Below are 12063 nucleotides of genomic sequence, written 5' to 3'. Positions count from 1 at the left end.
GTTCAAGCGCCAGAGTCACCGTCCTCGATAGGCCATCACCACCACAGAAACCGCTCGAGATCAGCAAAATCACCAAGGAAGGTTGTCACTTGGCCTGGGGCCATCCATTGGACGATGGTGGCAGCCCCATATTGCACTATATTATCGAAAAAATGGATCTGTCGCGAGGCACTTGGTCCGATGCTGGCATGAGCACGATATTGAGCCACGAAGTAGCGCGACTGACGCATCGCAAGGAGTATCTCTTCCGTGTGAAAGCTGTCAACACCATTGGAGAATCCGATCCTCTCGAAGCACCAAAGAGTATCATCGCTAAGAATTTGTTCGGTTAGTGTTCGACTATAAACGATTCAAAGATTTCTAATTATTTGTATGATAAAAATGGCCTATCAAACATCAATTATAGTAGCAAATTCCTTAAAAAACGGAACGATTTAAATTACAAGGAAAACAAGGAGAAATCACATTCTAAAAGTTAACAAGAAGTTTACAGATCTAATAGAAATACGATTTCGTATTTGTAGACGAACCCGACGCTCCTGGAAGACCACAGATCACAGACTGGGACAGAGATCACGTCGATCTGCAATGGCCAGCACCAAGCAGCGATGGTGGTTCTCCCATTACAGAATACATCGTCCAGAAGAAAGAAAAGGGCAGTCCATACTGGGTCAACGCGGTTCACGTTCCACCAAATCAGACAAATACAACTGTTCCTGACTTAACGGAAGGACAAGAATACGAATTCCGTGTAATTGCTGTTAACGCTGCTGGACAATCAGAGCCATCGGAGCCAAGCGATCTCATCACTGCCAAACCTCGTTACTGTGAGCATATTTTTACTGTACTCGTTATTTCTCGATTACGGATGATCATACATTGTTATTAAGTATTCTTTATAATACATATGTAAAGAATGAAGCAAATCTCTATTTAGATTCAATTTATATGTATTCGTAAAAATATAAATTTGCATAAACATCCACAACCTAATTATTACTACGAACTAACCAAACATTTTATTAATAAAATAATTCAATATTTTAGTGGCTCCAAAGATCAAGACGCCTTTGCAAGATATTCGAATCAAGGCAGGTCTCATCTTCCACGTCGACATCGACTTCGTCGGTGAACCAACTCCGGAGGTTACCTGGACAGTTGGAAGTCGCGATCTACTGACCACCGATAGAACAACTGTTACTTCGATCGGTTATCACACCATTGTTCACACTGTTAACGCTCAAAGATCCGATTCCGGATTGTATCACTTGTTGTTGAAGAACAGCAGCGGAATAGACGAAGGTAGCTTCCAAGTTATCGTTCTCGACAGACCTGGCCCACCAGAAGGTCCTCTGCAGTACGAAGAAATCACAAGCCAGTCGGTTACCTTGTCATGGAAACCACCTAAAGATAACGGTGGTAGCGAAATCACGTGAGTACCGACGTCTTAAATTAACGATTTGACGAAACAAAGTGATAAGCGTAAAATAATACAACGCTTTTTGCGATCCTTTTTAGTGGATACGTAATCGAGAAACGTGACTTGACCCATGGTGGTGGCTGGGTACCAGCTGTCACTCACGTCAATCCCAAGTATAATCACGCCACAGTACCGAGATTGCTGGAAGGTACGACTTACGAGTTCAGGGTATGCGCGGAGAATCTTCAAGGCCGCTCAGATCCTTTGACTACAGATCACTCGATCGTCGCCAAGAACCAATTCGGTAAATTCTCTACTCTATCATCGGATATGTATACTACGGCTCATAAGTATTATTACACTTGCTGGCTATATTTACTGGAAAACCCTAACAAATTGTTTGTTCTATTCAGTTGTACCTGGACAACCTGGAAAGCCAGAATGTGTCGACGCGGACAAAGACCACATCAAGATCAAATGGTTAGCGCCGATCAGCAACGGTGGATCGAAGATCATCGGTTACGACGTGGAACGGCGCGATCGCGCAACTGGCCGTTGGTTGAAATTGACCAAAGAGCCAGCGAGATATGCTGAATATTATGACGACCATGTGACCGAAGGTCATCAATACGAATACCGAGTAACTGCTATAAACGCTGCTGGCTCGGGCAAACCTAGCGACACGTCCTCCGTATTCATCGCGAAACCGATGAAAGAGAAACCGAAATTGAATTTGGACGCGCTGATTGGACGCAAGATCAAGGTGCGTGCCGGAGAACCCATCAATGTTAACATTCCATTGTCCGGAGCGCCAACTCCCACTATCGAATGGACCAAAGACTCGAAGCCTCTCCTCGAAACTCTTCGAATATCGGTAAGCAAATGGTTTATAGCTTTGGTTCAGATCTGTTGCGTATGAGTATCGACTTATGCAAATCAGTAATATCTCAACCGTTAATTTTCTAATAACTTTCAGACCGAAACCAAGAGCGATCGCACGAATTTGTTGGTCGAAAAATCGGTCCGGGAAGATGGCGGTATTTACACAGTCACAGCGACGAACGAGCATGGAAAAGATTCAGCCGACATCGAGGTTATCGTGGTCGATAGACCAGGACCACCTCAAGGTCCCCTACAATACACTGGCACCACGCAGGAGTCCGTGTCCTTATCCTGGAACAAACCTCTGGATGATGGTGGATCCGACGTCACCAACTACATCGTTGAGGTATCGGAGTATGGAGCCGATAACTGGCGTCTAACACCAGGATACTGTCCGAGAACAAGCTACACCGCCAAAGGTCTTACCGAGGGCAAGAAATACGTATTCAGAGTGCGAGCTGAAAATATGTACGGTGTATCTGAACCACTGGAAGGCAAACCAGTCGTCGCCAAGAGTCCATACGATCCACCAGACGCACCTAGCCAACCCGAAATCCTTGGATACACACCCAACAGCTGTAGTCTTTTGTGGAATCCACCGCTCAATACTGGTGGCAAGCCTATTACCGGTGAGACGTCATTCTTTTCTTTTCTTCTATATAACTAAATATAATATAACTAAAGAAAGTGATCAAAATAGAGGTCTGTTTCATTTGTTAAATATCATAACGAGTATACTATTTTGGATATTTTCTACAGTTTTGCATATTAGGAGCATTTTCGTGCTTTCAAAATCGTGTTCTGTATTCCACGACATCTCTAATAAAAGACAAATTCCATCTGCTCCTCCTGTTTGCAATTTTCTAATTAAATTACATTCTGTTAAATTATTACTATATGTATATTAATTTATGTATAAATTTACCGATTAATTCTCCTGTCTACAGGATATTACGTGGAAAGACGAGAACGGGGTGGTGAATGGCTCAAAGTCAACAACTATCCAACTCCGAATACGACATTCACGGTGCAAGATCTTCACGAAGGATCTAAATACGAATTCAGAGTTATTGCCGTCAATGAAGCTGGACCTGGTAAACCCAGTAAACCGACTGAACCTATTACTGCTGGGCATCAACGTTGTAAGTATAACAAAATGCTTACTCGTTTCTTTCCCGCTACAGTCACGATGTTTCGACAGATCGTCGAAAGATTAGCGATTGTTCTCATATTCTGATCATCCAATGTATTTTAGTGCGTCCTGATGCTCCCGAACCACCGAAACCTGACAGGATAACGAAAGATTCTGTAACATTGAGCTGGCGACCACCACGTAGCGACGGTGGTGCTAAGATCAGAGGCTACATTGTCCAAATGAAGCAGAGAGGTCAGGACGAATGGGACGACGTTAATGGCGCTCTGATACCGACCAACGTGTACACGGTACCGAAACTCACCGAAGGCGAGGAGTACCTCTTCAGAGTGATCGCAGTGAACGACGTCGGTAACAGCGATCCAAGCCGACCAAGTAATCCCATCGTTATCGAGGAACAACCCAACAAACCTGTCATGGACCTCGGAGGAGTTCGCGACATCACTGTTCGCGCTGGTGAAGACTTCTCCATTCACGTGCCTTACATTGGCTTCCCCAAGCCCACTGCCACATGGTTTGCTAACGATGTTATCAAGGATGAGACAGATCCGCGTGTACATCAACAATTGGGCGATGACTATGCTAGGTATGTTTGTTAACTATTCAATTGTGTAATAAGTTCGTTAGCTACTTGATGTCATATTCTGAAGAATATCATTGAAATGTTGCTTACCTGTACAAGACAAAAGACAACATATGATAATTAGTAACATGGATAAATATCGCGTATAATTTCTTCCGCAGTCTTGTGGTAAAGAATGCGAAACGTTCGGACGGTGGACAGTACCGTCTACAGTTACGCAACTCTTCCGGCTTCGACACCGCCACTGTGAACGTTAAGGTTCTGGACCGTCCAAATCCACCTGTGAATCTTCACGCTGATGAATTTGGCGGAGATGCTCTCACGCTGTTCTGGAACCCACCGAAAGACAATGGAGGCGCCGATATCACCAACTACGTCGTTGAGAGACGAGAAGCAAGGGGCACGTGGTCCAAGGTTTGTAGTCTAAAGCAGAGCTTTTCAGGTATACTGTAAGATTTCTTTCGAAAGAAATCGTAAGACTTTTTGGTATCGACTTTTCTGCATCTGTCTACTTATGATTCAAAAATATTTACCATTTATTAAAATGAAAATTATTAGAATTAACTGAATCATGAGGCGTTTAATGCGGTTCCTTGACAAAAATTCTTCGAGATCCTTCTTTATTAACTTTCTTATTTTGTTACAACAGGTGAGCAGCTATGTGACGACACCGTTCTGTCGAGTAAGGAATCTAACAGTCGGAAACATGTACGAATTCCGAGTGATGGCTGAGAATCAATACGGTACTTCGGATCCTGTAACCACGATGGATCCGATCAAGGCCAGGCATCCATTCGATCCACCTGGAGCACCTGGAACTCCGAAAGGCGTTGAAACGACAGAGGATAGCATTACTATTACTTGGACCAAACCTCGTCACGATGGAGGTTCGCCTATCCTTGGTTATGTCATCGAGAAGCGTCTGTTGAGCGAAGACAAATGGACGAAAGCCACACCATCTCTCGTTCATGAGACTACTTATAGGTAAAACTTGCTTCGTGTCTTCGAACGATTAAAATTATACTTGATTATGAGGAACAAATTGAAAAACCTGAACTGTTTGAAATTTTATAGAGTAACTGGTCTGATAGAAAATCACGATTACGAATTCCGCGTCGCGGCAGAGAATGCTGCTGGACGAGGACCATGGAGTTCCAACTCTGACGTGATTAGAGCCAGTGCACCACCATGTAAGTATTCAAAGCATTTGCTCTTAGACATATTTTATTTATATATCAGTAATTTTACTTAAGTATACGTAGAGTTAAAAATCCATAATCTCGCTATTAAAAATGAAAAATGCTCTAAGTGATATCAAACTGTTGTGATTACGATTTTACTCGAATTTATTTCAGTCCCGCCAAAGATCACGTCCGACCTCAGCATTCGTGACATGACGGTGATTGCCGGAGAACCGTTCACGATAACCGTTCCTTACACAGCGAATCCAAAACCAAGACCAAGCTGGTCCATCAACGGCGAGGAAGTCCTTACAGGCGAAAGAATCAAATTCGATACGACGGATGTCGCCTCACAATTCATTAACAAGAAAGCCAAGAGGTCGGATACTGGAACGTACACGATTTACCTTACGAACACTGTTGGCACTGATTCTGCTTCGTGCAAGGTTCTCGTTGTAGGTAAGCACTAACCTGAAAGTTTCTTTTATTTTCACGCACTTTGTTCAAAATAATTAAGCAATCATCACTGCGAATGGTTTTATTGCGTCTGCAACTATAATTATTTTAAGCAGTTATAATTGTTTAATTATGCTAAAAGAAACTTTAGAACTTGACGACTGATTATATTCGTAGATAAACCATCTCCACCGCAAGGACCACTTGATATTTCTGATATCACTCCTGAAACTTGTACGTTGTCTTGGAAACCTCCGTTCGACGATGGTGGCTCACCCGTTACAAATTACGTCGTTGAAAAACTGGATCCAGCTGGCGTAAGTAGCTTCTCTTTCTTCTTCTTTTTCTCTAAAAAAATTTTTGAAATCTTATCTATACGCGTACAACTATGTAACTATTAGATTACACATCGAATGATTTCCTTCTTTTCCTCTGTTTAATTCTAAAATATCATGTTGAATGATTTCAGTATTGGGTGAAACTCAGCAGTTTTGTAAGAAACACTCATTACGACGTAATCGGTCTTGAACCCAACCGTACGTATAACTTCCGTGTCCGTGCGGAGAACCAGTACGGAATATCAGAACCATTGCAAGCCGATGAACCGATTACGGCGAAATTCCCATTCACGGTACCCGAACCTCCTGGACAACCACGTGTTATCGATTGGGATACGTCGAACGCGACCGTTGTATGGACCCGTCCAATATCCGATGGTGGATCTCGTATTCAGGTGTGTATATTAATGACATCATTACTTGTAGATCTTTTAAGATGGAAATGAACTATGATGAATAAATCACACGGCAAAAGCTGACGAAAGACAGTAGGAAAAATTGAAACAGCTTCTCCGGTTAATTTGTCGCTTTCTAAAATATTCGGAGCAGTTGTGGATCTCGATGGATCTGAATTGCCTCGGTTGCAATAAAGTCGAATGATCGAGATTCCGCTCTATATTCAAAATAAAACAAAAATCAATCGATCGCTCTTTTTCTCTTTAGGGTTACAAGATCGAATTCCGCGATCCTGCGGACGATGCCACATGGAGAGTGGCGAACGACTACCTGGTCAAAGACACCACCTACATTTGTTACAATTTACTGAGCGGACACGAATACGAGTTTAGAATACGCGCGAAGAATGCAGCTGGTTTCAGCAAACCTAGCGCGCCATCGGCACCGTTCAAACTGAAGAGCAAATTCAACGTGCCTTCGCCACCAGGCACACCACAGGTCGTGAAGGTTGGCAAGAACTACGTCGATCTCAAGTGGGAAGCTCCGATTTCCGACGGAGGCAGCCGCATCACCGGTTACGTGATCGAGAAACGCGAAGTCGGAAGCGCGCTTTGGGCAAAATGCAACGAATACAACGTCACCGACACAGAGTACACTGTTCTACATCTGATCGAACGGGGAGATTACGAATTCCGAATCTTCGCGGTGAACGCTGCGGGAAGATCCGAACCAAGTTCCTGCACCACGCCCGTCAAGATCTGCGAGGTGGAAGGTGGCGAGAAGCCAGAATTCGTCAGAACTCTGCCAATCAGCACGAACGTACCGCTCGGCAAAACTCTGGTCCTCGAATGCGAGGCCACGGGAAAACCACAACCGACCGCAAGGTTTGTTTCTTCGAAGCGTTTCCTACCCTTCAATTCGACGTGCTATTTTTCGTTTCATATCGAACGCTGCGTCTAATTGGATTTTACGAATTCTAGGTGGCTGAAGAATGGCAGAGAGATCACGGTCGGCGGTCGTTTCCGCACGGAGGCGTTCGACGGAATCTACAGGCTCGTCATATCCGAAGTCACGGACGCAGACGACGGCGACTACAGCTGTCAGATCTCAAACCCACTCGGTCTAGCTACGACTACAGGTCGATTAAAGATCGGTTCTCCGCCTCGTATCGAGCGCATGCCGGATGTCCTGTACCTGGCTGAAAACGACAACACGAAGATCAAGATCTACTACAGTGGCGACCAACCGATGGACATTACTCTGAAGAAAGACGGTCGCAAGGTGGTGGAAACGAGTCACATCAAGTACACCGTGTTCGACGAGTACCTCATCATCTTCATCAAGGACATTCAGAAAGACGATGCTGGAGTATACGATCTTTCGATCTCGAACGACAGCGGTAGCGTCAGTGGTTCGTTCAACGTGTACATCACTGGACTACCTGGACCACCGACTGAACCTCTCGACGTCACAGATATCGATAAACACACTTGCACTCTGACCTGGCGACCTCCTAAGTACGACGGTGGTCTTCGCGTCACTCATTACGTCGTCGAACGTCGCGACGTCAGTCACACTCACTGGATCATCGTTTCCTCCTTCTGCAAGGATTGTTCCTTCATGGTACAGGGTCTGACCGAAGGACAAGAGTATCTGTTCCGCGTGATGGCCGTAAACGACAACGGAATGGGACCTCCGCTCGAGGGAACCAATCCTATCAAGGCCAAGGCACCATTCGATCCTCCTGGCCCTCCAGGAACGCCAAAGGTCACCGAAGTTGGCGGAGACTTCGTAAATCTCTCGTGGGAGAAACCAGAATCGGACGGTGGCTCGAAGATACAAGGCTACTGGATCGACAAGCGCGAAGTCGGTAGCCAAACCTGGCAGCGCGTGAACGTCGTTATTTGTCTACCCACTCAAATCAACATCAGCAACCTGATCGAAGGAAGGCAGTACGAGTTCCGTGTGTTCGCTCAAAACGCTGCTGGTCTCGGACCAGAATCGAAGGCCTCGACTTCCGTGAAGATCACCGACCCTCAGGCAGCCAAAGCTCCGGAAGTGATTCTACCTTTGCACAAAGTCAGCTGCGTGCAGAACCACAATGCTCACTTCCAGTGCAAGATCGTTGGTATCCCGAAACCCACGATCACGTGGTTCAAGGGAGCTCGCGAGATCGTAAGTGGATCTCGATACAACATATATTCGGAGGGCGACACGCACAACCTGATCATCCACGATGTGTTTGGAGAGGACGCGGATGAATACGTCTGCCGCGCTGTGAACAAATGCGGCGTCAAATCGACTAAGGGCGAACTTCTGATCAAGACACCACCGAAATTGAACGTACCACCGAGGTTCAGAGACACTGCATTCTTCGACAAAGGTGTCAACGTGGTTATCAAGATTCCATTCACCGGATATCCGAAACCAAAGATCACCTGGGTCAGAGAAGGAGAGACGATCGAATCTGGTGGACACTACACCGTGGAAGTGAAGGAAAGACACGCTGTTCTTACCATCATAGACGGTAGCCGTATCGATTCAGGACCTTATCGAATCACTGCTGAGAACGACATGGGTCAAGACACAGCGATCATCAAGATCCAAATCAGCGACAGACCAGATCCGCCGAGATTCCCACAAGTGGACAATATTGGTCACGACTCGTTGGCTCTGACCTGGAAACCACCAGTTTGGGACGGTGGTAGCAACATCACTAATTACCTTGTGGAAAAACGCGAACATCCGATGACCAGCTGGATCAGAGTCGGCAACACCAGATTCTGCTCTATGGCGGTTACTGGCCTCAGTCCTGGACATCAATACGACTTCCGAATTTGCGCTGAGAACATTTACGGAAGATCTGACCCGAGTGAAGTCACGCCGTTGATCACGACAAAGGGAACGATCAAGAGGGAATTCAAACAGAAAGAATACAAGGTGGATGAGACAGGCAAGAAAATCCGCGGACGAAGCGACGAGAAGCCACGAGATTACGATCAATTCGTGTTCGATATCTATAGCAAATACGTTCCACAGCCGGTTGAAATTAAACACATCTCGGTGTATGATAGATACGATATTCTTGAAGAGATTGGAACTGGAGCGTTTGGTGTGGTTCATCGTTGTCGCGAGAGAGCTACTGGAAACATATTCGCGGCTAAGTTTATCCCTGTGTCTCATGCAATGGAAAAGGAACTTATCAGGAAGGAAATCGATATAATGAATCAACTGCATCATCCCAAGTTGATCAATCTTCATGACGCGTTCGAGGACGATGACGAGATGGTCTTGATCTTCGAATTGTAAGTACACCTGCATATCTTGTTACGATCATAACTCAGGCTTAGCTGTTCAAGCTTTGCTGTTTTTGCTACAATTTCTAATCTCATTTCCTTCGTTCAGCTTGTCCGGTGGTGAACTCTTCGAGAGAATCACAGCGGAAGGTTACACCATGTCCGAGGCTGAAGTTATCAACTATATGAGACAGATCTGCGAAGCCGTGAAACATATGCACGAGAAAAATATTATACATCTAGGTAATTATACGAACGAATTGAAGAAAAATCATTAGCAATAGAGAAGATCAGTGAACTCGTACTATATGACCTTCGATTACATAAGCTGTCGGTCCACCAATCGATTCGACTCTACTTACATTAGAAATAAGGAAAAGGGAGAAGAAGAAAATTAATTAAATCTATTGTTTCTCTTCTTCAGACATCAAACCTGAGAACATCATGTGCCAGACACGCAACAGCACCAATGTCAAACTGATCGATTTTGGTTTAGCTACGAAGCTCGATCCTAACGAAGTGGTGAAGATCAGTACCGGCACGGCAGAATTTGCTGCGCCTGAAATCGTCGAACGCGAACCTGTTGGTTTCTACACGGACATGTGGGCTTGCGGTGTTCTGGCCTACGTTTTGTAAGCTTCGTTTATTTGAATCAAATATGCCTACGAACCCCTTCGATTAACCTGCAAAGATAATCAGGAAAATTAATGAATCAAAGAAAACTCAAGTTACGCTATTCTCCTTGTGCGGTTTTTGTTTTTCTTCGTTCAATTTAAAATAAGTCATTTTGAAAAACGAAAATTGCTAGCATCTACATAACTGATTACTACTATTAACTACTACTAACAAATCACTTAGTTAACTGGTTGATCTAATTAAAACTAATTGTACAGATTGAGCGGACTTTCGCCGTTTGCCGGAGACAACGACATCGAAACTCTGAAGAACGTTAAGGCCTGCGACTGGGACTTTGACGAAGAAGCGTTCCGCGACGTCTCCGAAGAAGGCAAGGACTTCATTAGGCGGTTGCTCGTCAAGAACAAAGAGTACGTTATCGCTTGAAATGTGTTGATAATATTGGCTCGTTCAACAAATTCAATGCGTACATTGTAGATATAGAGTTACACATTAATGAGATGTTGTTTGCATTTAGGAAACGTATGACTGCCCACGAATGTCTCCTTCATCCATGGTTAACCGGTGATCACAGCAACCGTACAACACCAATTGCAACCAGTCGATACCTGAACTTCAGAGACAGACTGCGAGCCAAATACGAGAACTGGGACAAATACGTTCTTCCTATTGGACGGCTAGCCGAATATTCTTCGCTCAGAAAATTGTTGATCGAAAAGTACAAGATCTACGATTCCTCGTTTGGTAAGGGATGATGTTCCTTAGCTACCGAAATTTTATTTTCAAGAAAATAAGATTTCATTTGCGCAAGTAACATTTTAAATTTCTATGCAGATCGACGACAAGCGGCACCTAGATTCGTCATTAAACCGACGAGTGCGTTTGCCTACGAAGGACAGAGCGTGAAGTTCACGTGTCGCGTAATCGCGATCGCCTCTCCCACTCTCACGTGGTTCCACAACAATCAGGAACTCAGACAATCCGTGAAATTCATGAAACGATATCACGGCGATGATTACACGTTCATCATCAACAGAGTGAAACTAGAAGACAGAGGAGAGTACGTGATCAGGGCAGAGAATCATTACGGCTACAGAGAAGAGGTCGTTTTCCTGAACGTGCAACGTATGTATGGAACCTTAAATCTCCGTCAGACTGGTCAAATTGTCCGAATTCGAGCAAATTGATATCACTTCATTAATGCAAATCTTATTTACTTAACTACAAATATCCCTTCGAGTTTCTATTTTCCTTCTCTTTAGTCAGATTAATTACGCTAAAAGAGTCATCGTTTTTTATTTTCAGCGCTACCTAAGGAGATTCCAAAATACAGACCAGAACTGCATCCAGTCCGAAGGAGAGAACCGCTCGGTTATAATGTCTGGTTGGAGACGATCGAATCGGCACCAAGCTTCACCTTCCTCCTTCGACCACGTGTCATTCAAGTCAGACAAACGTGCAAACTCCTTTGCTGTCTCGCTGGCAATCCACCACCGACGGTGAAATGGTACAAAGACAGGGAGGAACTCTCCAAGCATCACTACGCGATGACAAACTCGGACGGTGTCGTCACGATGGAAATCATCGACTGCAAACCGGAAGACAGCGGCAAATATCGTTGTATCGCGACGAACAAACATGGAAAGGATGAAACCAGCTGCGTAGTCATCGTTGAAGGTAATTTAACACGTTCACCGTAGAACTGATTTCCAATGACTTTCC

The 12063-nt window shown here is 44.6% G+C and overlaps 1 protein-coding gene across 41 annotated transcripts in view; it reads left to right on the top strand.

Moving 5' to 3' along the window:
* bent (projectin protein bent) overlaps positions 1–12063 on the top strand; it is an 80208-nt gene that overhangs the window by 64076 nt on the left and 4069 nt on the right. For all 41 annotated transcript variants that reach the window (XM_069115537.1, XM_069115536.1, XM_069115524.1 and 38 more), the window contains 22 exons: positions 2–327; positions 525–827; positions 1048–1432; positions 1519–1724; positions 1834–2294; positions 2397–2931; positions 3250–3444; positions 3558–4041; positions 4200–4452; positions 4688–5022; positions 5113–5228; positions 5394–5678; positions 5853–5992; positions 6145–6408; positions 6677–7293; positions 7390–9714; positions 9815–9948; positions 10130–10337; positions 10599–10751; positions 10859–11085; positions 11176–11466; positions 11647–12018. In XM_069115537.1, coding sequence (XP_068971638.1) covers positions 2–327; positions 525–827; positions 1048–1432; positions 1519–1724; positions 1834–2294; positions 2397–2931; positions 3250–3444; positions 3558–4041; positions 4200–4452; positions 4688–5022; positions 5113–5228; positions 5394–5678; positions 5853–5992; positions 6145–6408; positions 6677–7293; positions 7390–9714; positions 9815–9948; positions 10130–10337; positions 10599–10751; positions 10859–11085; positions 11176–11466; positions 11647–12018 — 8615 coding nt within the window. The remainder of the gene's footprint in view (position 1; positions 328–524; positions 828–1047; positions 1433–1518; positions 1725–1833; positions 2295–2396; positions 2932–3249; positions 3445–3557; positions 4042–4199; positions 4453–4687; positions 5023–5112; positions 5229–5393; positions 5679–5852; positions 5993–6144; positions 6409–6676; positions 7294–7389; positions 9715–9814; positions 9949–10129; positions 10338–10598; positions 10752–10858; positions 11086–11175; positions 11467–11646; positions 12019–12063) is intronic.

The sequence above is a fragment of the Bombus flavifrons genome, chromosome 6, assembly GCF_040668555.2.
Source record: "Bombus flavifrons isolate JBK064 chromosome 6, iyBomFlav1_principal, whole genome shotgun sequence".
In the NCBI taxonomy this organism is placed as follows: domain Eukaryota; kingdom Metazoa; phylum Arthropoda; class Insecta; order Hymenoptera; family Apidae; genus Bombus; species Bombus flavifrons.
The sequence above is the reverse complement of the archived record's forward strand: the minus strand, read 5'-3'. Positions and strand labels throughout refer to the sequence as shown.